Source organism: Eumetopias jubatus, unplaced genomic scaffold (assembly GCF_037043125.1).
Source record: "Eumetopias jubatus isolate StellerSeaLion01/CBP00866 unplaced genomic scaffold, mEumJub1_p1.0 scaffold_3, whole genome shotgun sequence".
Classification (NCBI taxonomy): Eukaryota; Metazoa; Chordata; class Mammalia; order Carnivora; family Otariidae; genus Eumetopias; species Eumetopias jubatus.
In genome coordinates, this window is record NW_028274809.1 from 181,014,008 (window position 1) to 181,040,850 (window position 26,843).

Here is a 26,843-nt window from a genome sequence, read left to right on the forward strand (position 1 = left end):
GTGCTGAGTGCAAAATCCTGTCACTTCTCCACCCTACCCGAGTGCCCCCTCGGATCTGGACTCTGGAGCAGGAACACAATGGGCTCTCCAAATCCTCCCCCATACACCTGCTCCTGTTAGATCTCACAGTTCAAACAGCTTGCTAACAAATCTAGGCCAAACCCAGCAGAGCTGATAAGATTTCCAGAAGAGTGCCTAAAAATACATCTCTCCTTAAGTCAGCCTTGCCAATCACTGTACAATCACAGACCTTTAAGGCCTTAAAATTTGTTGCACCCCCCTCCAGTTTAAAGCTAAGAAATTGGAGTCCCAGAGAGCTGACATAATAACAAGAACAACAATGGTTGAGGAATATTTCAAATCACATCGTGAGGATGGAACAAAACATACCATAAAGACAGACACAAACTATGAGCTGTGTCGTGTATTCATTCATTTATATGTCCCTTCCTCCGCACTCTCATTCAGCAGATATTTACTGAGTGCTTACTATGTCTTAAAGTTTTTGTGTTGAGCTAGCTGTCGGGGATACTCACAGACGTACCCTCACAGATGTTACATTCTGGTTAGGGGAGAAATTGAAAAGATAAGTAAGTACATATGTGAGTATCTAATAATGATAAGGACTTTGGAGGGAAATAAAGCAGGGTGAGCTGGAGTGAGGAGGTAGGACTGAAACCATATTACATCAGGGAAGTCCCCCCCCCCCCCCCCCCCCCGCCCACAGGCTGACATCTGAGCCATATGACTATCTGGGAGAGGCACATTCTCAGCAGAGGGAACAGCGAAGTCAGAGCCCTGGGGCAGGCCAATGTTTGCTGCTCACGGACCAGCCCCAGGCAAGAAAGAGTGGCTTAGGGGGAGTGGACAAGGAAGCAGGAGGTCAGGGAAGGTGGGCTGCTCATGAAGGTCAGTATGGGCTCTTGGCTCTTGGCTTTCACACCCAGGAGGTGGGGAGCTATTGGGAATCCCCGAGCAGAGAGATGACATGATCTCATCACCTTGGCAGAGGATCTCCCAGAATAATGTGTTGAGATGGGACTGCAGCGGGGCCTGGGGAGAAACGGAGGAGACTGGTTAGGAGCCTGTCACGTTAACCCAGATGATGGTGGTTTAGAGGAAGGAGGCCACCGTGTGGGTGGTGAGAAGGGGCTAGATTCGAGATCTCTTGGAAAGGCAGAGCCGGAGGAACTTCCTAATGGATCAGATGTGGGCTTGTCAGAGAGAGGCAGGATGGGGAAGGAAGAGGAAACAGACAAGAGACGATAAAAGGGCACAGCTCTGGGGAGTTGTCACTGTCTGGTGGGCTTAGAACCATAAACTGGGGGAGAGAGTGGCAAAACAGAGCCGTGTGGATTTTGCAACCAAACTGCCAGTGCTCAAACCTGTTCCCCGCTCCCTCTGCTAGCCTCCGCCTCCTCCAGCTAACACTGCCCACCAGGCATAAACTCTTTGATCTCTCGGCTTTAGTACCTTTTATCTCAAAAACATGCTGGCAAAAGGTCCTCAACACAAGTTTGTTTGAAGCCAGTACCTGGGTCTTATCTCACCACCAAAGATGTCCCAGGAATCTATGGTCCTTTCTAAGCACCTGCCTTTTTCTGCCCATTGAGATGTGAGCACTTCTCACAGCTCCTTCTCGGCGGCTGCTCAGGCTCAGGGAAGCTGCTAGCTCTGCTCTCATTTGCAGAGCTCGTGTGAACTGATCCAGTCCCTCTTGGTAGGGGATACTCGCCGTGCCCGCTTCAGATGTCACTCACACCCACCCCCAAGACACTTTACACACCTAGATGCTTTATGATGCACACTCAGAGAGCAGGTACAGCTTCCACAAGGAGAGAAGAACAGCCCTGTCCCCCAGGTCCTCAGCTCCAGTCACCTTCACAGATACTCTTGCTAGAACTCAAGCCTTCTTGTTGCTTTAAATTGTCCTGTCTCCACGGCCTTGACTTTTGAAATTGACAGCGTCCCTTCTCTGCCCCAGCTCTCAAATGCCAAGGGCAGATGGAGAAAGGGACGAAACCATACTTTTCATTTTCAGAACAAGCGCATGCTCTCACACCGGGGTCTTGCCTCCTGAGCCACTTGACATTCTCTGGCTTGATCTCGTGTCTTCTGCTGCTGCCCGCGAGGGCCATCCAAAGCTTCAAGAGCTCTCTGTAAGCCCCAGCCCCACACCTGCCTGTCCGGGCAGGTAGAACATCTGCCAGACTCAGAGGGCGGGGGCCGTGAGACAAAAGCTGCCCCATTTCATTTTCCTGCTCTGCAGCTGAAAACCAGGCTGTCTCCTTCACCTCCCACCTTCTTTCAGCCCCGCGTCTGAGAAATGAGCATCTTCTTTCTCGAGGGCCCTCCGCTAGAGCTGGTGGCCTCTTCCCTCCTCGTCTTCTGGGCCAACTCCTGCTCTCTGGCCCACAGCTCCATCCTGCCATTTCCCCATGCTCCTGTCGTGTTTCCCTGCTTCCACTCAGGAAAGAAAGAGGAGGCTGGTTGGCAGCGAGATGGGAGAAGCAAGCTCTCTCCCACTCTCCCGGGGGCTGCACTTAGCGCATTCTGTGAGCAAAGCCCAGGTTCACAAAGGGTCACCTCCCCGGGAGCGCACAGGTAATCAGTGCCCATCAGACTGCAAAGCAAAGAGAGTTCCAAACTTCCTGTTGCTAATGGTGTTCTTGCAGCACCAAATGCTCCAAAGAGCTCCGGGCACTGAGCGTCCATTTCCCAGCGGTCCTCCCCTCTCCCCCCACAGCTGCAAAGTAGGGAAGCTGCCACCAGGAGAGCCAGCCGTGACATCCTCGTTATGCGTCTGTCCACGTGCCAGTGGTCTCCTCGTGGCAGTGGACCCTTCTGGCTACAACCTTCATCTTGGAGCTCTGAAACTCAGCGCCCTTGACACTGCAATATTCAGAGGATCTTTTGTCTCTCATTATTCTTTTTCTATGGTTTCGCTTGCTCCTCTCCTTTCTGTCACCTCTAAGTAACTGAACGGACGGACTGTCCTTGACTCGCTCAAGCCTTTCTCGTGTCTTCCCTGGATAGATACACAGATGTTGATACAGACATAAATCTCTCTCCCTCTCTCTTCAACCTCAGTGCCCCTATTTCCAATTAGCTTCCACTTCCTGACATCCTTCCTCCTGGGCAGAGCATCAGTGTCCACACAGGATCCAAATTTTGAAGTCCTCTTTGGCTAATCTCTTCCCTGCTCTCTTCATTCCTGAAGACGATCGGTTTCTAATGAATTTACCCCAACCACACCGTCTTCCTTTTCCTTCTCACTACTGCAATATAATTTTCCGCCTCGATTATGCCTTTTCTCTGGACCATTGCTATAATCTCTAACCAAGGCTGACCGCCTGTGAGACCTTCTCATTCTGATGCATCCTGGGTGAATCTAGAGAGAGAGCTTCCTTCAGCTGAGGTCTTGTCTAGATCCCTCTGATGCTCCCCAGTATCTACCATACTAATGATCCTGATAGTTTATACCTGAGTCTACTTAGTCAGACTTATGCAGGCTATGACCTTACGACACTATTCTCCCTGTAAATTTAAGGAAACATTTCTTCAGAAATCAAAGGGAACAGTTTTCCCCTATTGTCCACATGACTAGGGAGCATCTCTAAAATGTAATGGGCGGGAGTAAAGCATGTTGGCATCTTACAGGGTGGGTGACTCCCTCAGAGCGAAGAACCGGCCTGTAGCTCACGACTTGTGAGTGTCCTGTTGGACACATTCACAGAGATAAAAATCCTGTTCATAGTGATCTAGGTCAAGAGCTTAACTGTGCTTTTTTGCGCAAAGTATTTTTTTAATTTAATTTTTTATTTTTTAGACAGTTTTAATATAACTGAATTTTTAAAGAAGGCAACAACCGTGTAAGTTGAGACAAGATTGTTCTTTATCTTGTTAGGAACTGTTAACAGGGATTGTTTGACATTTTGAACAGCCACATCACTTGTCATACGTGTACCTAAGCACTGAAATTTCAAAATACGAGTTATTTGTTTTATTAAACATTAACTTCCTTTGACATCTTAGTTACATTTCCATGTGGTAATATATTGCTTTTTACAACATGTGAGCTTGTTGGCTCTATGATTTATTATTTTCATTTGGTGATCATTGTAGTTATGTTATAAAACTTTTGTCCAGAAAGGGAGGATTGGCATTTGTAAGACATACAGACAGATAAGACAGCCGTTCGGCTGGTGATAGTGGAGAGAGAAAAGGAAAAAGGTCAGCTGAAAAGCAGTCCTGTCCACGGGGGCTGTGGCCGGGGAAGGAAATGGAAGTTCTGACAAAGACTTCTCTGGGAATTCAGGGGCTAGAATGCAGCCTGCAGCTCAATAATCATTTTTTTCTGACTGCAGCCACTGGGTCCTGGACATCCAGGAAACCGGTAAGTGCGGTCAGTCTTAAATGGTATCTAATACAATTGCTTTTATTCTCATAAGAGCATCTCCTAACTGAATTATAAATGTTTAGATAGAAAACACAGACACAGTGAAAAAACATAATTTGAATACAAATACGTGTTGAATATATTATATCTGGCTGTCATTTCAGGAGTATATTTAGAAATTTCTCCTCTTCTAATTAGAGATGGGATTTCTTTCTCTGCCCATTCCTGGAAACTGCAATGAAAATGGACTGGAAATTTTCGTGTGTTAAAATGAGACCTGGCTTTTATGAACCTTTTACTTGCATTTTAAGATACAAGAGAAAATTTTTAGATGGGAATTTCTCCTTTTATTACCGTTGTCTTGAACGTTGGCTTATCAGACCCGCCATTGTGACCTTGGGTGGCCAGTGTCTTGATTTCCTCAAGGAAATGCATTTGAAACTGTGTTCCAAAGGAAAAGTACCATGTAAGATGAAGGCATCATTATTAGCCTTGGTTCTTTCTCTGCTTAGAATGAATATGTGTTTGGAATTAGTCTTAGAAGAGCATCCATCAAAAGTTTGTCTAACTAATATTCTGGGAAGGACTTCCTAGAGTGTACCAACTTCATAGAAAGGACCTTTCTACTTCCTGTTATTTAGACTCATTTACTTTATAGAAATTTATAACTTTTAGTGAGTGGAAGTTATTTCCATCTGTCACATGTGTGTGTATGTGTGTGGTTGTGTGTGTGTGACTGTGTATGCATGTTATGGGGGTTGTGTGTATGTGTGTGATTGTGTGTACATGCACATAGATGTTAGGCATATGGGTGCCACAGCGAATGTTGATAAGGGGTAGACACCGTGTAGAGAGTACTTAACGATATACTATTTAATCTATACTGGTTGCAGTACATATATTTACGGCTTTGGTGTTTTTGACCCCTTGATTCCAAACAGGAAGCTGGAACTTGGAGAGCTCAGGTGACATCACACAGCTAATCAGGCTACAGCAGCAGCTAGAACCCCACGTAGAAAAGTTGATTCTTACCCCTAAACCATGCAGAAGTCTCAGAATGCCATTTCATGTATATTTTCAGTAAATTAAAAAGAAGCCCATGTCAAGGTTCTATAAAGAAACATCTTTTTAAGGACAGTCTCCTCTTCTTCAAAAAGTCAATGAGGTCCTTTTCTGCTTCTGCAGTGGGGCCTCTCAAGTTCCCGTATTTTTATTGGTCCATTGGGCTTCCTGTGGGAAGGCCCCAGTGAGGGACCTTTTCTTGGTGGTGGCTGTGATTACAGGGCAGGATTACACCCTCTCCTGGAGGTCAAGTGGCTCTCAGCCCAGCACTCCAGCCGGCAGCTTCTCCCGTCCGTCCGTCCCCCACCCAGGCGTCTGCATCTGATAGGTGCGGGAAGCGGCCAGTCGTTGATCAGGGAAGAGAGCCCACTGAGAGCTATTTTAAATCAAGCTCCAGAAATAGAAGTGGGGATGCTCAAACGTCAAGCCGCTCACAGGAAGGAAAAATCATGCTTTAAACATATATTCGGAGAATTTTAAACATTAAAAAGAGGAAACCCAAAGATGCCCAAAATTAGAGATTAGGAAATTCAAGGAGACCTAGTTTCTTTATGGTAATGAGATTTATGGAAAATAAAATTAAAGACATCCCATAAATTACTTAATGGCTAATGAGTCCTTGACTGTCTGACTCAGAAATTGGTTTGTTTTGCAAGGACCCTTTGATGAACTCTCTAGGAGGCCGATGTCTGGCAGAGAGCTAAATGCCATAGGTGACCGAAATTGAACTATTTTCCTTAAGGCAGTCTTAAATTTTGATCAATCTCAGCCTCAAGATCGGGCATGATTGATGTTTTTCCCTTCAAAAATGTACAAACTAGCTCTAAAGCATCAGCAAGGTGAGGACACCTGGGGTCCCCGGCCTGGGCTTGTCTGGGAGCTGAGGGGTGTGGAATGAAGGGAGGTCGCCTCGCTTGAGGAGCGCGGGCCATGCTTTCCAAACGGGCCTGCTGCACCCTCCTGCAGCTGTAAACGGACGTGAGCAGCCCATTCTTTCATGCAGTCCAAAGCCACAACTTTCTACAAATCGAACACCTAGAAGAGTTTTAAATGTATTTTGAAAAACGAAGTGTCATGTAAGTAAAGACCGTAAAAATAGCTTGTGATTATTTTGTAGAGTTGAGCAGCAAGTCCTTTGGTATTTCGGGCAATACTACAGAACTTCGTTTCTTTATCCTTGAACTTCAATCTTGCTTTTCCTTTGAAGATGGGTCCCGCGGTGAACCTCGATGTTCGTTGTATCGGGGCGCTACAAAGCAGCCCCTCTGTAAAGAGCTCCAGCAGGAAGGCGCTGAGGGCTGAGCTCCTGAAGGCCTGCTTCATCCTGAACAAAACCTACAGGCTCGAAGTTAATTTATTCTTGTAATTTTCATAGAATGACGTCTTGTCTGGGATAGATTTCTCAGGTGTCTTTTGTTTAGTTGAGTTGTGTTTTGATCCATCAGAAACACAGCCACTGGGAGAAGCCCCCAGGCAGCCCTCCTGCAATTATTTCTTTTTCTTTTTTTTCTTTTTTTTTTTTTTAAGATTTTATTTATTTGAGAGAAAGAGAGCACAAGCAGGAGGGGCAGAGGGAGAGAGAGAAGCAGACTCCCCTCTAAGCAGGGAGCCCGATGGAGGACTCGATCCCAGGACCCTGAGATCATGACCAGAGCTGAAGGCAGACGCTTAACTAACTGAGCCACCCAGCCAGCCCTCCTGCAATTATCTCTGTGGGAATCCGTGACCCCGAGACCCTGTGATCAACTCAGGGCTGACATCCTTAGTCCCTTGGTACAAACAGGGGGACCAGCGAGAAATGCCTACTACAGCAGTTCTCAAACTGGAGCAGGCTTCAGAGTCACCCCAGGAAGGCTTGTTAAAACACAGCTTGCTGGGCCCCGCTCCTGGATTTTCTGAGTCAGTGCTTCTGGGCGGGGCCTGAGAATCTGCATCCTAACCAGCTCCCAGGAGCCACTGCTGTGCTTACCCAGGTATTACCCTTTGCAAATCGCAGGGCTGACCATGCTGGGTTTTGAAGATCAAATAATTTAGCCCTGGGGCAGATCCTTACGCTCACCCCTGACCTTCTTGGCAAGAAACAGGGTAAGCCAACGACACGTGCTCACATTTCCCTTCCAGGATAGTACTGACATTCCCTATTCAGAGCTTTATTCCCTTCGTTTAGACTTTGGTCCGTATTACAGTGCAGATGTTCATTGGAGGGGGATCAGGAGTTTGTTTGACAAACATTTGTCGAGCATATTTTTCACACCAGGCACTGAACTGAGTTCTGAGGACTTGAAACGAATGGGGAAGGTCTATTACGTACACAGGGCAAAACCTGGAGGAACTTACACTGGGAGCAGGTGGCTGGATAAGTCAGTAGTTAAGTTGTTGAGAATTAGGGGGTCATACTTAAAAACGATCACCAGGTACTGTCAGAAAGTGGGCTAGAGACAGGTCATCGGAGGGGGCCATGGGGGTCCTAGGGAGCAGGGTTTCAAGATGCAGGGACGCTGAGGTGCTCAGCCCCCAAGGCCACGGGCATCTCTTCCTCCCCGAGGGGTTCAGAAAGCCAGGAGGGGGAGAGAACACGAGACTGCCGAATGCCCAAAGAGGACAAGGAAAGGAACATCAATGAAGAAACCCAGCCGGAGAAATCACTGGGAAGAACTACTTCTGAGTTCTGCCTGGGTTCTGCACCGGAAGGAGCTAATTGGGATAGCATTGATTGGAACGTTGGAAATAAAACTGAAGCACGAGTCCAAAAGAACTGAGAAAAATGGCTGCACGAGAGAGCTTTGGGAGAAATGTAAAACAGAAGGAACTGGAAAATCACGTAAGCAGGAGACCCTGGCTCCCAGTACAGCCCAGAAACATCTGGGAAAGGTAAAAGGGAGGACCGATGGCGTATAAGCGGGACCGATGGCAGCGTACGTGGGACTTTGCTGAGAACGAGAAAAAGGTGTCCTCTCCACTCAGACACATCTTCCCAGGGGCCCCTCTGGGCAGGTGAACTAGAAAGTGCTGCTCTCTCCTCCCCACACACCCAGAGCACTGGGGAATGGCCTCCACCTCTGTGTTTCCAACAAGCCCTCAAACCAAGGAGGCTCCCGAGCAATGCTTCCCGAATACTTGGGCTACGCATCACACCCGGGGTGACTGCTGGGGGCCCCAGAGTGTCCGATTCACTTCTGGGTTAGTAGCAACTGAAGGAAGAAAGCAGGTGTCAGTCAGGCTTTTGTGAGAACACGGTGGGATTCGTACTTGGGGAAACTTCTCTGTGGGTTCCCTTCGGGTACAAAATCGATCAGTCTGAGAACTGAGGGATGCTGCAGATAAGTGGCCCCTAGGACCCCGTTCGTTCTGTTGGCCCCTTTGATCTCGAAGGCCCTGCCCTGCTTTCGGCGTCTGTGGATCTGCAAGAGGCCGTTGATGCAGAATCCTGAAAGAGGATTTATTCAATAAGTATTTATAGAGTAGCTTCTCCTTTCATTGCCTGGCATTGGGACAGCATGTCACTGTGTACAAAGTATTTTCTGTTTCCTCCATCCTCTGTCCTTCATGGCAGCAACTGTGACATGTAGGTAGGAACCGTTATCCATATTTTACAGATAAAGAAATTGGATCTCAGAGAAATCAACTTACTCAAGGTCACATGAAAGAACCTTGGCCAAATGAGGGCTAGAAGCTGGCCATTGGACAGGGTACTTTTCCACCATTCCATGACATTCTGTGTTGGCTGAGAGAAAAAAAATGCAAACCTCCGAAGACATTGCCATCAATAGAAATCTAATGGCAGCTTCGTACAGCTCTGAATTTTGGAGGGGCTAAAGAGAAGCGAGTTTAATTTTCATAGTAATATTTAATCCAGTTAGTTAAAATATTAGCAACTCACCGTGTAGTAAATATGAGACAATATTAACGAGATTTTCACATTATTTTCTGTATGAAGTATTTGAAATCTGTGTGAATTTCACACGTAAAGCACAACTCAGGAGCTGAATTAATTGGAAATTCTTGATCTGGATTTAGGGCTCATAAAATGTACAACTAAAACGTGGATTTATGTACTTGAGTCAGTCCAAGCACACTTGAAAGTTTTCCAGTAACTAAATTGAGGATCCATGTTAAAGTTACATTAATTAAGATTAAATAAAAATTTAAAATTTAGTTCCTCAGTGACACCAGCCCCATTTCAAGTGCTCAGAAGCCACATGTAGCTGGTGGCCTCCTTACTGGAGAGCAAAGCCCTAACATGTCACCCCTTCTCCCGGGAATCTACAGTCTGGTAGATCCAGTATGTATTTTGGTCTATGTGTTAGCAGAGTTTAGTCTTGTCCTTTGATAACTGTGTCAAAAGTTGGTTTCCTCCATCCTTACCCATCATTGGCCATCTCCTTTGGTGGCCTTCCTTAACCTCCTTCAAATCTGCTCTCTCTTCCTTATTCCCACAAGTGCCCGCTTGTACCCATTCCAGAAGGTGGAGGTTGTGATGGCCTGAGGGGGGCAGTGTCTTTGATAACAGTAGCTCTGTAACTTTTAGGATAGAAACAGAACAAGCTGGAAGAAAGAGGGGACTCATGAGAAGATAGCAATATATTGAGGTACAATATGATGTACTTCCGCTTGCTTCCTTCTGGAACATCGTTGACTTACACAGGACTCTGGCCATCTCAAAGCTTGGCTCATCTCCTTTTAAAAGCGAGTTCATCTCCCTAAAGTCTGACCAGCTAGATTCTGGTTGCATTTTCATAGTAACTAGAAATGGCAATCTGTTTCTCCCAGGAAAATGATGATTTCTTGCCCAAAAGTATAAGCAAATGCGTACCCCATTCACTGGACTGGGTTGAGAGCATTGTTCCTGCATGGGTTTTAGGAATACTTGAGTAATTAATTACTCATTTACCGTCTGTGCATAAATACATGTTTGCCTGTTTCTTTTCCTGCACGTGAAGCCATGGCCAAGGTTGTGCTGCCTTTGAGGATGAGCTTCTCCTGTGTCTTTTTTGTCCTGTAATCCCATCAGACCCTGTTCCCTAGGACTCAGGGACTCTATGAAATATTGTGTAAATCTAAACTGGACGAGGCCAACCTATCATTTGAAACCTCATTATTAGTGTCTTGGCTCCACTGGATACACAGGCAGGAATGTTTTCTTGTCCCTCGCTTCCCTCAGCCTTTGTTCTCCACTGGGGTTAGAGATGGGGGTTGAGGTAATGAGGATGCAGGTCCAGGCTGGTCTGTGAAACCGGACCCAGAGTAAATTTGGTTATTAAACTCATCTTCTTGAACTGCCTAGTTAAGCGAGTTGATGTTAGCAGCTGGGAACACAGTGCTGCCAAACAGACAAGCAGGAGCCTGCCTGTCCCCTCAAATACTTTACAGTCGGAGTTAGGTATGTTCTCTCGAGGTGGCCAGATTCCTTAAATGCACATACAATTATTACTCATTCAAACGCTTCTACTAACAAGTAAAAGAAGTACTGGGATGAAGTAGCATTTCCTACTAGTCCCAAGAGATGTCCCGCTGAATAAATGTTCCATGATCAGATAAGCTTGAGAGACACCATTGTTTCTCTTCCCCTATTAGAGACTCACTCAAGAGCAGACAAAAACCAAACCAAACCAAACCAAACCCTATGGCAAGGAAGCCTGTTCCGCCCGGTTTACCTGGAGTTAATGAAACTTAATCACCATGAGACCTACTTTTTCAGGGAACATTTGTGAGCCGTGCAAAAATTATTAGTGTCTGAACTTATTTGTACATGCTGATTTTAAATAATCGACTTCCAGTTTCCATTAAGTTCTTATTTAAAATTTTTTTAGAAGGACGTCAAGGCTAGGCGTGTGGTGAACGTGGCTTGTAGCCCATACAATCTATGAAAATGATCAGCATCTGATATTCAGTCCTTTATTCATCCTGGACCCAGTAATGTGAAATTTCTAATATTTTAATGACTCCATAATCCTTGAAAACATTAAAAGCAACTAAATACGATGACTTTAGAAATCTGAATTTACTAATTATATTTTTGTTGTAGGTATGTGATTTAACTCCGGCATTACCCAGAATGGAGCAGACTGTGACTCCATTAAAACCTAAACCGAACTAAACTAAAACTAACTTGCATTCATCCCTTGAGTCAGTGAGGCGGTCATCAGTGAAATCGGTCAGTAAATATTTTTTGAGGACCTAATGGCCATGAACTAAGGCACCAGGGACACAGAAATGACAAATACAAATAGTCCTTACCCTCCGAGTGCTTACAGCGTAGAGGGGAATTCTAACGTGAAGCAAATAGTAACAGTAGAGAGGAAGCCTAAGAGACCTAAAAATAAATATTAGGAAGCTTCTACCTATCCATTTCTAAGTTCACATCTCTCTGAACTGGAAAGGTTGCAAAGAATAAGAGGCTCATGCTTCATCCAAAATGCCAATACCCTTATTATATAGGAGAGACACAACCCGAATGATTGTTGATAGCATTTCCAACAGTAAAATCAATGGCCTCAATGTGAAATTAATTGGAAGCCACGGTTCTAATACACTGTTTTGGCGATGAGGCACATTAGATGGGATTGTTTCGGAATGCCTAATTATTGTGTCTGCCACACTCATGTGTTTGAGTCATTCCTAACTTTTGGACTGCTGCCTAGATCATTTCTGCAATACGGTTGCAGTTGTGTATTCTCTCTCTCTCTCTAATGCATAACTTTCCTCACTAGCCTCTAAGCTCAAAGCTCGAAACTGCACTTTCACAAATTCTAGATAAGAGCTGAAACAGTGTGTCAGAGTGTTGATTCCACCGAGTTTGGGTGTAAGTTGATGTTTTCTTTGTGTTCTGCAGGTTCATGATTTAAAAGTGCCTGTGCGAAGTCACTTTTGCTGGAAACTGCAACCTGAGCTCTTGTGGTGTTCACATCATTCTTCTGTCAAATACATGTTACCCTGACCTTACAGTGGATGAAGATACCTCAATTGTCTGACTTTGCCAATTGCTCGATTTCAGAATTTAGGAAGGTTGGGAGGAAAGAGAAATCCTGCCAAGATCTGATCATCTAGGTGACTTATTTTCCAGCACCATCAATAGCTGTGAGCATCAACTGAATATTCTCCCAAGGAGTGCCATGATCGTGAAGTCACTTTATTAAAAACGGTTGTGTCTGCAGATCGGTCAAGAGACTCGGACGTTTACAGCCAGAGATGACACTGAGCGTGCTTCTGCTGTGGCCTGCAGTCTTCAAGGGGGGCATATTGATTGATGAGTGACTGCCTGCCGATAAATCCTCTCCTCACCACTTCCTGGATTGGACTTCACTAGGCAATTTATCACTTAACCTTCACACGCACATGTGGGGTTTTTCACAACAGTAGTTTCAGAATCACTGGGACCTGGATTGATTTCATCATTTGACAGAAACGAACAGAATCCCCGGCGCCTGAGCACCATGGCCTTGAACGTGGCCCCCGTCAGAGACACAAAATGGCTGACGTTAGAGGTCTGCAGGCAGTTCCAGAGGGGTACCTGCTCCCGCTCCGACGAGGAGTGCAAATTTGCTCACCCCCCCAAGAGCTGCCAGGTGGAGAATGGAAGAGTCATTGCCTGCTTTGATTCCCTCAAGGTAAGGGGATGCGTTTCCCGTGGCACGTCGATGGCACGCTGGGTTTCCCAATGGAAGGTTTTCTGTGGTACTCGTAGAGGAGTTCCAGTCGTTTCTAGGTCCTGTTTTCTTGTTTGTGGTGACTATTGGGATATTTTCACCCCCCCCCCTTTTTTTTTATATCAGGCATACATAAATTTTTCACAGATCCATGTTTAAATTAAAAATACATGACGATGTATTTTGGGTCTGGCATGACATTCATGTACCCAAGAGTTTTAAATCAAAGTCTGGCTTGTGACAACTGAAGATAAATATTTTATTAGTGTTTGATCTTCTGGAGGTTATATAAAGGTGAAGAAATTGAATGTGTCACTTTTATGTGCCAGTTACTCTGCTTCTCCTCTCGAAGAATTTTCTACTCTTGTGGGTTTCTTTCTTGACCAAGGGTTTCCTAAAATACTTCTTAAGAGGTTTTTCATTCTCTCTGACAATTTGTCATGGCTAACAGAAATTATTGAGTACACACTCAATACTCCTGAGAGCCCACTGTGTGTAAGTTAACCGATCACAGAAGAAATGAATGTGATTCAAGATGGCATCCTTGAGCTCGCTATCTGGGAGGGGAAATACAGCGCATCACCAAATAACTATAATACTAGACAGGAAGGGACACATGCCTTAAGGGAGAAATAGACCTCTGTGGGGATCCATAGAAGGGAGAAGTGGCTTTCAGCTGGCCATTTCAAGAAATTTTTTAGGAGGTAAACAACCTGAGGTATACACTGAGTCCGGTGGGGTTTGGACCTGCAGAAATAGGGGAATTATAATTAAATATCTAATTGAAGGAAATAGGGGTGACTTAGCCCATAATTCTTTGAGGTTTATTTTGCCCTAAAATATGGATTCTATGAATCCCAGATTGCCTGAGACAGTCCTAACATGATCATGATACTGTTTCCACTGGATATAAGATACATGGCTTAAAAAGAGCTTAACATTTATATATCTGCAAAACTTCATATAAATAAGCTTACCAAAGAATTTTAAAAAAAAAGAAAAGTTGATCCATGCTTTTGGGAAATCTTAGTGCTGTGAGTTTACAGAATAGTGATGTTAGCCTGTTCTTGGATATTGAAGGTTTGGGTATGTTTTGGGGGATGATTTTTATCTTAAACTAAAAAGTTATGTCTTATGATATTTGTAAGTCAAAACTGAAATATAAGACTTCATATGTTTAAGTACATCTTAAAGGGAAAATTTGTTTATACACTAAAGGCAGAAGGATACATTTATAGCCCAAGAGAAGTCTTTCAAGTGTTAAAATTTGAAAAATTAGGTATGTTATTTATCTCAATAAGTATCCCTATTTCATTCCTTTTCTCATAAAAAGTTTATGAGATTAGACTTTAAAAGTGTGAATTATTTTGTCTACACAGAAATAAACAGATGGATAAATCACAATTATATAAAGCATAACAGTATAAGCACATTTTTATATTAATATTTATTTTGCTTTTAGTCAAACAAGTAAACTAAGTATGTATTTGCTTCTATGGTTGTCACCAATGGACACATTCACTATAAAAAGCAGTGTAGATTAAAAACTAGATCATAAGAACTTCAAGATATGGGAACAGGTCAGAAATGAGAAATTCATTTTCCAGGTCATCCCACTTCCTTCATTTTATTAATCCAAGCCTTCTCTGATTGCCTACTTACTATGAAACCAACATTTTAGGAAGTTTCTTAAAACTTTTAATTCTTTAAATTAGTTAAGGAAGTATGAGGGAGATATGTCCAATGTATCAAGGCTAAGTATTTCTTGACTATCAAGAAAACAACAACTCCCAGATCCTTAGAATTTATTACCTCACTGTGGATTCACCAAGACCACAATTGTTTGAGGATTTCAGCCCACGGAGAAAGGATCCATAATGGTTATCGTTAGCATAAAAACATGAACCAAGCCATGAGAATATGAAGCTTTAAAGATCATTTTCGGAAGGATCTAGTAGAATCATTTTCAAGTGTTGAAGCACAGTTACATATTGCCTTAAGTTATCTGTTCCCTTTGAGAATTATAAATTTTCAGATTATTCAATTTGAGCGTGATGTTATTTATTTTTAAAGTTGTCAAACTCTAAAGAATGTGAAAGGAGCGCACAGCCAGAAGAATAAGACAGACCCAAGAATAAGACCTGACCACTTCCCCGCTTTGGGTGGGTCACTTATCACCTCTTAGCTTCTGTCTCATGGGTAAAATGAGGATATTCACCAGTGAAATTGGCTCAAGCATGCACAGTGCCCAGCACCATGCTGGTCTATTCACCTTGCAAGGTGCATGTAGGAATTACGAGTTCTACAATTAGGACAGGCAAATAAAAAAAGGCACTCAAAAGTGGTAGCGAAAAAGAAAAAATACGATGACAACATACTTAAGCTTTTTAATCTTATTTCATTTAATATTTTAAATAAGACCATGTCGCCAAGTGGAACCAGCCTAAGACAGAAGTGCAAGGGCTTTGAATGAACTCTGGCTGGTTACAGGTGAGCTCTCATTTGAAACAAATTACTTTACCTCCTTGATTTCAGTTTCCTTTTATTTAAAATTGATATAATAGTTCCAACTTCATAAGGTTACTAAAAAGACTAACTGGCCTAAGATATACCAGATGCCTAGCATAGGGCAAGACATGGTAGGGACTGGTCATGGTAGACATTGATTTTGATGACTGGCTTTATAGGCAAGACATGTCCAACTCTTCATGTGTCCAAACTCTTAAGAATCTATGGTGTGAGTGATAATAGCTCAGTGATACAAATTAGTCATGACATTACAAGAAATCGAGTTTGAGGCAAGCATTTTGTTGTTGTTGTTATTATTTGTTACAAGGTATTTTCTCAAACACTGTGGAATATTTTTAAGCATAAAAATAGGTAAGAGGAGGGGCGCCTGGGTGGCTCAGTTGGTTGGGCGACTGCCTTCGGCTCGGGTCGTGATGCTGGAGTCCCGGGATCGAGTCCCGCATCGGGCTTCCTGCTCGGCGGGGAGTCTGCTTCTCCCTCTGACCCTCTTCCCTCTCGTGCTTTCTAACCCTCATTCTCTCTCTCTCTCAAATAAATAAATAAAATCTTTAAAAAAAAATAGGTAAGAGGAAACTGTGTTGGCATATCAGTATAGAGACCAGTCTACTATAAGCCTGAGCTATTCCTTGTTTTGTTTTGGTTTGTTTTTTTGTTATGAGTTATTTGCATCCATGAGCAAACGTCCATAAACACTTACTAAACAAATTTGTGGGTGGTTAGAAAAGAGATTTGCTGAGGTCTCTGGAAAGAGAATTGTACATATATAAATACTTTTATAAAAGATATTTCAGAAAACAGAGCAGAGTTCTTACTGATGACAACTGTACTTTTTTCACAACTGTTACCTTGTTGCAGTTCAAGTGAAACCACGGAGCATGCATGGCATTTGTGATATTTTTTTTAACAGTGGATTTGCTTACATTTTTTCCGGAAGGCCAGAACATTCTGGAACATTGTGCTTTACAAGCTAGGTTAACTTGACAAAATGCAAATTGCTTCGTGAGCAACTAACTTCCCTGCAGCCTTGACCAACCCCATCTCTGTCCCTTTATAATCCATGAAACCGTCTCCCTCACAGTTGAGGTGTTTGAGATTTTTCTTTTCAGGTTCTTTTCCCTGTAACTGAGTGAGGAACTAATCTGGCTTGTTTTGCAAATTGAAACTTCCAGAAAGGAATAAATGAATTAGCTGTAATGCTTATTGAGACGAAAGGTTTTGGCATTTACCACTTGATGAAGTATTTAATATATTTGCTTCAACATGTTAATTCAGACTGAACTTTAAAAAGGAAACAATTTTTTAAATCATGTTGCTAGTTTTGACAAAACAGAAACAAAAAGCACTCCTAGAGTATTTGGGGGAAATTGTTTAGACTTTACATAGTAAAAATTTGTTCAAAGACCCCGTGATTCTTTTAACACCTGAATGAGATGATGTCACTCCCCCGTTCAAGGCCTTCCAGTGGCTTCCGATCTCACCCGAGTAAAGACCAGTCCTTAGGAAAGCTGTTTAGGCCCTAGGAGACCTGCTTCTCACCTCCAGTCACCTGATGTCAGTCCTACCCCTGTCCCCTCATCCACCCTGCCTCGTTGCTGTCCCCTGGATGTACCAACTAGGTTTCCACCTGACGCTGTTTGCACTTGCTCTTTGCTCTGCCTGGAGTATTCTTGCCTCAGTTGTATGAGCAGCTTGTCCCTCATTCCCTTCAGGCTTCTGATCAAAAATGCCGACGGTGAAGCCTTTCTGCCGACCTTATATCAAATAGTTATTTCCCCATTGCTGTGATTCCATTTCCTCATCATCTTGTTTTACTCTTCTCCCTAACAATTATCGCCTTCTGATAAACTATATCCATACTTAGTTTTTGTTCATTATCTGCCCCCCATCCTTTCTGCTAGAATGTAAGCTCCATATAGATGACGATTGTATCTTTTTTGACCACTGTTGTATCCCCAGAGCCTAGAACAGTGTCTCATACACATTAGATGCTCAATAAGTATTTGTTGAATGGTACAGCATGTTCATCAGGAACATATTCAAGCCTCTCAGATAGGGCTGCCGCAATATGGCTGTACAGTAGGGGTGCATTTCTCAACAGTCTATGTGACCAGCACCCCCTGGGGTTGTGCAGTGCACAACCTGTGCAGCCATGTGCTCTGGCCCCATTCTCAAAATCTCAATAGATTTCAAAATGAGGGAGCTCTGTGCAGGAATTAGAGACACGAGTGTGACTCCGGAAGTGTAATACAACATTGGAGAATTGACAAGTAAATTCTTTCACTTTCTCTGAAGCTACACATGATGCAGAAACTACTTTTTATTACTCTCTCTTTGGTGCTAAGTTTCAAAAATGTAAACAAAAGTAGATTTGGCTCACTTATTTACAGGATGCTGGCTCTAAGTGGGCTGATGGCAAATAAAATTTTAGTCTTCGTATGTATGGGTGAAAATTTCAAAATCGAAAATGGTAGATAGGTGACCATTTTGGACAGTTCTTAAAAACATACTAAAAAATGTATGTCATTGGCCTTGACCTTAACTTCATGTTCTTGAATTGCTTTCAAATAGCGGGAAATTCTTTGTAGAAATTGCTTGAGTATTTTTTTAAGTTATATGCTCAATTCTGGCCTGATTTGAAAATATAATCTCAGACAATTATGTCCTTACCAATAGAAATCTCTGTAGTCATATAGAGCCCACTATCTGCCAGGCATTATCAGTTCCTTCCGACAACTCTGTAAGGCAAATATTATTCAGCCAACCATTGTAGCTGTGGATGCAGGTTCAAAACTGTAAGCGACTCACACGTAACTCACATGTAACTTGTAAATTGTGGGGAAAGGACCTACTCAGAGGTAAGTGTGACTCCAAAGCTACCCCCGCCCCTTCCCTCCTCCTAACTCCTTTTACAGAATAAATCACTGGTCTAATGAATTCTAAATCTCCTAATATCTTAATAATATTCATGTTTAACAAGTTTAGCATATTGAAGTGTCAAAAACATTCTAAAAAGAAGCCCCCAGGAATAAACCAATTTAGGTACTAAAATTAAATATTTGAAAAAGAGAGAAAGCAAGGCACGTATATTTATTTTTGTTTGTATTTATTTACAAACATTATACCATCACTTACTAGGTCTCAGTAACAAAAGTGGCGTTCGTCCAAGGTATTGGTATGTGTGTGCGCCCATGTGATTCTGATTTCGGATGTTATGATAAAGTGCAGGACAGGTACTGCTTTAAGGATTCTTGGACCCACCAACTCTACTTCCTGCATAAGAGGTCCATTTCCCTGTCATCTGACTTCTGCCCTCCAGGGCAAATCAGCTATTTGCCCCTTCCTGGCATTATTCAGACCTCCATATAACAGTTTATCCCTATAAGTGTGTGTCCCTGTATGAGCCCATAAGCTTCCTAAAGGTAGGATTGCGTCTTACTCATCTCTGTGTCCAAGCACCTAGCATGGTAGCTGGCACGTAGCAGAAAGGCAAGAATAACCATTCACAGAGTGCATAAATTAACAAAGGAGTCCCCACAACTTGAACTTCAGACCCCAAACTTCTCTGCATGGCTGTTCATCATTGTCTTTAATTTCTCTGTTTCGTTCTGCAAGCCTGGTCAGCCCCTCCTTTGCAATTCTCTCCTGCTCTCCCCCACCCCCCACCAGTACACTCCTCGTTCTTCTACCACTGCAACCTTCCTTCTTGTTTCACCTCTAATACCACCTCTTCTTCTCCTCGCTCCCCTGTGTGGATAGTCGCCAAGACTCAGTGGTGGCCCCTCCTAGGTTGGGTCGGTGATCAGTTCTGAAAGGGTGTCTGCAACTCAGCATTCAGTTCCCACTTCTGTGCCCATCCATAGCCATTCTGGGTGTGTGCCCTTTCCCTGCCAACTCTCTGGTTCCAAATGCCCACCAAACACCCCATATGCGTGGTCCATACTCGCCTGTAGTTCCACACATCTAAATCCAAACTCTTCGTCCCGTCCCTGCCCCAGGTCATCAGCTCACTCCATCCCCATGCCTTGTTCCCCAGGCACAAAACCTTAGCTTGATACTGACCACCATGCTGAGGATCCTTAGTCTTTCTTTTTCGTTCTTGTTCTGATTGTAGGGAAGTATAACATCTTTAAGAATTAATAAAAACTATGGAATTTTTCCCCAAATACAGACCTATTGCAACAAATCTCAAGATCTCGAGGGTTTCATGTTGGCCTCTAGAAACTCTCTATGGACTGCAAGTTAAACTCTCGTCTACAGAGAAGTCTCACACATGAAAGTGGGCACAAGAAGACCAGAGGGTCATTAAAGATACTTTGTGGTTATTTCTCTGGGGCCAAGATTAGCACTGATGCTCAAGATATGTCTATGCAGAGAAAGAGTTTACCTCTAGCTTCTGGGACAAAAGGAGGGCCATTGCTCCTGTGAAGGGCAAGTGGAATCCATTTCGGTGCCTTTAGTGAGCAAAGGAAGGAGGATTCTCAAGCAATGTAGCACCTGCCTCAGTGTCCTACTTAGGGATAGCACACATGTGGCATGTGTGAGTGATGCCACCTTCCTGGGGACACAAGGTCTACCATCGAGAAACCTACATTCAAACCTGTCTAAAATTAAGAGTTAGACAAAATAATCTCTGTATTCATTTCCCAGGGCTGCCATAACAAATTACCAAAGACAGGGCAGCTAAACATAACAGAAATGTCTCACCTGTCAGTTCTGGGGGCTGCAAGTCCGATCAAGTGTTGGCGGGACTATGCTCCCCCTGACACTTCTGTGGGAGACCGCTTCCTTGCCTCTTCTAGTTTCTGGCAACTCAGTCTGTTCTCTGGCTTATGGCAACATACCTCCAATCTCTGCCTCCAGCTTCAGACGTCTGTCTTCGTGTGTCTCTCTTTCCATGGTCTTCCCTCTGAGTCTGTGTCTGAATTTCCCCTTCTTATAAGGACACCAGTTATATTAGTTTAGGGCTCACCTTTTCTGGTAGGACCTCATCTTAACTAGTGACAAATACCTGCAACGACCCTACTTCCAAATCAAGTCACCTTCTGGGGGACAGGGATTAATCCTTCAATTCATCTTTTGGGTGGAGGGGAGACATAGTTCAACCATAAGAAGAATATCTAAACCTAGAAAACGTCAGAAATCAAACACTGTAGTCTAATTCACCAGCCCAGATTGGTTTCAGAATCCATCTCTACACCCTGCCCTGGATAGCCACGTGCCATCATCGGAGTTGGCAAGAGAGAGGAGGCTTGAAAAACTCCAGTCTTTGGTACTGAGTGGAAGGAAGAGAGATGATCAGCTGACATTCTATAATTACAGTAATCTGCGTTTAAAACACGTAAAAATAGATAAAAATAATTCACAGAGAAAAATGGCAAAACTTACTTTCTCCAAAAACCAAATGGAGTAAAATATCACTTTTCACTTTAATTATATTCTTTAATAATTACATTTGTTTATTATTCACTTTGCCTTGGGCAGTGATGCTAACTTTTGTTAGTCTGTGTAGCAGTTTCTCATGAAACCATTTTTTTCACCAAAGCTTAAGGAGAAAGACACATTTACCGTGATTTGTTTAATATTCTATTTTTTTTTCTCAAAATAGCCTGTTTTCAGGACCCCTCCTCCTTTCATTCAGACTTTCGGTTTTATTTTAGGACGTTTTTAATACAGTATACGAAGCAAAGATTTTAAAGTCAAAGCCCTGACCTGGGAGTCTGTATCTGAGCCCTGGCTTTCCTGCGGCTCATCGTGTATTTCCCCTCTCTGAGCACGCTCCAGGTGCCCTGTCAATCAATATTCATTCATTCATTTATTCATTCATTCATTCCTTCCTTCTTTCACTAAACAAGATGTGCAAACCAAGATATGCGGGACTCAGCAGGAAATAAGAGTGAGGCACTCCGCACTCACTGCTGGGGAAACCCGGGGACCAGTGCAGGCTGCAGAGGGGAAAATGAAGAGCTCATGACCCCACTGAAGATAGCAACTGCCAATCAGCCACACACACAGCTGCCTTCTGAGAATCCTGGGGATTTTTTTTTTTAAGATTTTATTTATTTATTTGTGTGAGAGGGAGCACAAGCAGGAAGGAGGGGCGGAGGAAGAGGGAGAAGCAGACTCCCTGCTGAACAGGGAGCCCCATGCAGGGCTCAGTCCTGGGACCCTGGGATGGTTGACCTGAGCCAAAGGCAGACGCTTAACTGACTGAGCCACCCAGGCGCCCCAAATCCTGGGGATTTTTTTTAAAAAAAGAACCAGAGATGCAGTATTTTGGTGTGAAGTTTCCCAATTTCTAAACTTTGGCAACCAATTAAAATATTTGTAAACCCTGAAGTTCAAACAAAACACACGTACAGGCTGGATTCCGTCTATAGGCTGCCACGTTTAACCTCTGTTCAAAACCAAGAAACAAGTATTGATCGTGGGAACAGCATACACCCCTTCTTCCATTGGTAGCGATCACAGAGGGCAGACCGAATTTATCACCTGCTCTGAATCATCCCTGGAAGACTTCATGCGCATCGTGTTGGTGAATCACTCTGGTTTCCCCTTACCTCGCTGGCGGCTCCTGCTCTGTCTTCCTTCCTGAGTTCTCCTCCTTCTGACCGCTAGATGCTGGAGTCATTCCAGGCTTGGTCTTTGAACAGTTCTGTGTTTCCTCCCATCCACAGTGACCCCCTTACCCTTGTAACTCACCAAGTGTGATCTTGCCTCAGAGCCTTTGTACTTTCTGGCCCATATTCCACAGAACTGGACTCCCTAGATGACCTCCTCCAACCCAATGGTGATACACGTCTTTTGTATGCTGAATATTTCTTAATTTCTATCTCTGGCCCTGATTTCTCCCCTAAGCTCTAGACTCATGTATTTGATCGCCCCCTCCCCGACATTTTTACCTGGATATTTAAGTGACCTCTCCCACTCAGTGTGTCTACTAATAAGTTTTTGGTTTCCCCTTCAACCTACTGTTCCCATTGTCCCTATTCTCAGATGGTGCTGTTTATTCACCTGATCAAATAAAACATCTTGAAACCCAGCTTCAGTCTTCTCTTCCTATTACCACCATATCCAGTCCATCATAAGCCCAGTGTTCTCTGCCTTCAGAAGATATCCTAAATTCGAGCACTTTCCAGCACTCTTGTCATGACCGAGCTGGCCCAAACCACCACGTCTCGAATGGACTTTTGTAACAGCCTATATAATACCTCTGGCTTTCACCACTCCCTCCTTGAGCTGAGTGACCTGTAGGTCACGTCACTCTCTTCCCCAAACCTTCCAGTTGCTGTCCATTCCATTTCCTACATCACAGCCCTTCAGGCCCAGTGTGCCCTGGTTCCCTGCTGCACTCTGGCCCCGTAAGTCGACCACGCTTCTCCTCACCCCTGAGCTCCTAGCACACTGGACTCTTTGTCCCTCAGGGCACTGTGCATTGGCTGCTCTCTCTACTTGGAATGCTCTTCCCCCATGTAGCTGCAAGCCTCAGGTCTTGACTTGGGTCTGGACTTGGCTCAAATGTCACACATCTATCCACAAAAGCCAGCTCAGAAATTATCCTTCAGAAATGTGATCTAGCTCTGTGTCTCCTCTGGGTCTGTCTCCACCATGACCAGGTGAGGCTGTAAGGTGGGGATCTCATTGCTGTATCCTTGTATCCAGCACTTGTGGGGTGCCCCATCATATTTGCAAGTGCATAAATGTATCCTTAAGTCTTACACTTTTAAATGCCACTGCTCTGACAAAATTCAAGTCACTTTCTTGGCTACCTACTGCTTAATATTTTCCGTCAGTCTACAGACAGATAAAACCTCAAAGCTAAAGGCTTTGTACAAATAAGCTCTTTGCTTTACAACCTGAAAGGTGTTTCTGGGTCATGCTCATGTTTCTGGCTGCCCTGATAGATAGATCACATGGAGACTTGCTCACAAGTGGCAGCTACGAGTTATTAAAATTCACGGATTGGCTCATTGTGCCACTGTGGGCAACTCAGCAGTTCCCAAAAACCTGGTTAGAGACTTATGGTGGTACTGGGCAACATTTCCACTACTCTGCTATAAAATAAGGATACTGAAATACTTTTGTTTCAGTTTTGTTTCATTTTTATTGGGGTAAGAACATGTGACACCAGATCACCCTCTTAACAAATGTTTAAAGGCATGACACAGTGTTGTTAACTACAGACACCCTGTTGTCCTGCACGGCTCTAGAATTTATTCATCTTGAACGACGGAAACTATATAACTGTATTTCATGAAGGGAAATTCTTTCAATGCAAAGCTTTTTTTTTTTAATTCAGAGATTGTTTCTTCTTTTTTTCTTTTTTTTTAAGGATTTTATTTATTCATTTGAGACACAGAGATACAGAGAGAGAAGAGAAAGCATGAGCAGGGAGAGAGGCAGAGGGAGAGGGAGAAGCAGGCTCCCCACTGAGCCAGGAGCCCGATGTGGGGTTCGATCCCAGGACCCTGGGATCACGACCTGAGCCGAAGGCAGACGCTTAACCATCTGAGCCATTCCTTTGTTTCTAAAGAGGTTTTCTTAATAGATGAGTTTTATTGCTCTTTTTCCCTTAATACCCTTACTCAGCAGAAGAAAAAGTGAGAAGCTCTGTGTCAGTTTCCCATTCTTCTTAGGAATTATTACTACTCCATAAAATTCAAATGTAGGGACCTACTCATCCACTCTGACTCACCACCATCAGACTCACTCGTTTGAGTCATGCACACAGGAAAAGCTTTGTCATTAGAAAGTCACTGGTAGGTCCACATGTTACCTGAGAGGAACCCAGAAGTTCCTCAGGCCTTTTTGTGTTGGTAAAGGAGGACAGCTTGAGATCTATCAAATAAGCAAATTTTCATGGGGGCGGGAGTGGCTGGAGGGCGATGGGGAATGAGCCTGACCAGAGACTTTAAAACCTGGAACAGACCTACAACATGTCTGTTTCAGTGTACGGGAGCAAGTCACCAAGGATCCAAAGGCAGCAGATATCCAGTGCTAAGGTCTAAATCACAGAGGGACTCGCTCTGGAGCTGGGGAGGCCAGTGCTCCTCTTGGGGACCTTCCCCAATGACAGATTGCACCTGATTTACAATTTCCTCGTGAACTGACCTGCTAATACTAAGTAGCATAGTCTTTCCACTTGGTTGGGTTCCATTTCCTTTGGCTCAAAGCTTATAGTCTAGTCTCTATTACTCTTTCTCAGCACCGTCATGACCAAGAAGAATGAAACTGATAGAGGACAGATCCTGCCCCCCGCCCCAAGCACCTACCTTTGGGATTCAGGGGGTGGATGTTGACATAGTTATTTGTGATCAGCCATACCTGGCCATCCTTCCCGACCCACCGGCCTCTTGGGGCTATGTCTGATGAGACTGTTTTCTTATGACTGAGGTGGTGGTCATGGAATGGATAATGGGTGGTGAGCCCCTTTGAAGATGAGATGTTACAGGAGAAGGAGGAAGGGACACTGAGTCAGAGGTTTTAATGCAGTTGAAGCAAGACACAATGACTGGTTTCAGCTTGAGTCACGTTTATGTTTCACTTAGTCTACTGTCATCTTATTTAAGTGACATTTTGTATTCTTAAAAAAATATCGCTTTTGGTTTTCGACTGAATGAGGGATACGGATACCAAGGTACATTCAGGAGCCATCTTAATATAAAAGCATCTTTGTTAAAAAAGAGAATACAGCATATCTAGGCTTTTTAAAAATACCTGTCTTGTCCACATCTCAAATCTCATTCAGAAGAACGTTTCAAGTGCTTCCAGCCCTCTCTGTAGAATCGTTAATAATGACACCAAAGATATTATTTCCACACCTGCCATGAAACGAAGCACTGACCCAGATGCTCGGAATGTAAAATTAATCATCAGCAGCCTCATTTGAGAAATTTAATTCATATCGCTTCTCTTCTGCTCCAGTTGGGCACTTGGTTGTTAACAGGCATGGTGATCGCGGGAAAATATTGGGATGGCAGAATTCTTAATGAAGAATTCCAGTAGATCCAGATGTTCGGAGTGGTATATAAAGCCACAGAGAAAGAAGTTTCATTTCCTCAAGAACTTCACTATCTTTGTTCATTTATTTATTCTAGAGCCCTCACTGGCCCGCCGCTGAGTGCTAAACACTGTGTGTTTTAAACAAGACGCAGGCACCTTGTTCCCGGGAAACTCACAGTTGAGTAGAGGAAACAAAAGGAAAGTAAACAAACTAATCAAAGAATCACAACTTATCCAGACTGCTGTGAATTCAGGAAATCCTGAGTGCCCACAGAGTGGCAGGCATTGGGCCAGGCCCTGGCAATACAGCTGGTTATAAATTCAGCACAGTTTTTGGACCTCACAGGGTTTTTGTTCTAGTGAGAGTGACAGAAAACAAATGGCCAGAAACAGTACCCACCCCACCCCCCACCCCCAGAAGAAAAATTCAATTATGTTCAAGCCGTGAGAAGTGCTAAGCAGGAAATAAACTTGGATAGAACCCAATGTGATCGGGGAAAAATTTCAGCAGGAAAGGTGGCCTGGGATGTGTTTGTTCTTCAAGGAGCTGCTCTCTGAGCAGAGACCCGAAGGACCAGGAGGTGGCAGCCAGGTGGAGAGAGAAAAGCTTCGCCAGGCACAGGGGAAAGGGAGCCCTGAAGCCTGGAAATAAAAGTACTTCCCTCTTTCTGGAAACAGGAGGCAGGGTGACCAGAGCTCGATCAGTCTGTCGGGGGAGAGGGGCCTGAGACAGTGACCAGGAGAGAAACCATGGAGGAGTCTGAGTCCGAAGATTTACACGAGAGGATGAAATGTTCCCATTTGCCTGGTGAGAAGGCCACTCTGCCTGGAGAAGGAGTTGTGGGTGGAGGTCAGGCCCCAAGATCATTCAAGAGTCTGTATCATCCAGATTGAATTAATTTTAGAATCTCACGTGTCTTTCATATTTTTTAACAAGCCTACGTAACTGTCCAAGGAACCCCTTCATGCTTATTTTGGAACTTTTATCAGGGGCCTAAGGTATCCTCACTGTATACTTTGTCAGATGGTAGAATTGCACCAGAAGAGAGAATTCATTTACCTCTGGTGCTCCAGGTGGGCTGGAAACGTGGGAAATCCTAGGCCTCCTATGGCCATGTTTATATAACATCGTCTTGTGGATGACTGCCTGGTGTCTCCAAAGATCAAGTGTGATGTGAGGGCAGAGACCAACGTCCTCCATGAACTCT

The 26,843-nt window shown here is 43.9% G+C and overlaps 1 protein-coding gene across 2 annotated transcripts in view; it reads left to right on the top strand.

Annotated features, from left to right (window-relative positions):
• MBNL2 (muscleblind like splicing regulator 2) overlaps positions 1-26,843 on the top strand; it is a 154,174-nt gene that overhangs the window by 34,547 nt on the left and 92,784 nt on the right. For both annotated transcript variants that reach the window (XM_028112092.2, XM_028112093.2), the window contains exon 2: positions 12,294-13,068. In XM_028112092.2, coding sequence (XP_027967893.1) covers positions 12,895-13,068 — 174 coding nt within the window. In that variant the 5' untranslated portion in view covers positions 12,294-12,894. The remainder of the gene's footprint in view (positions 1-12,293; positions 13,069-26,843) is intronic.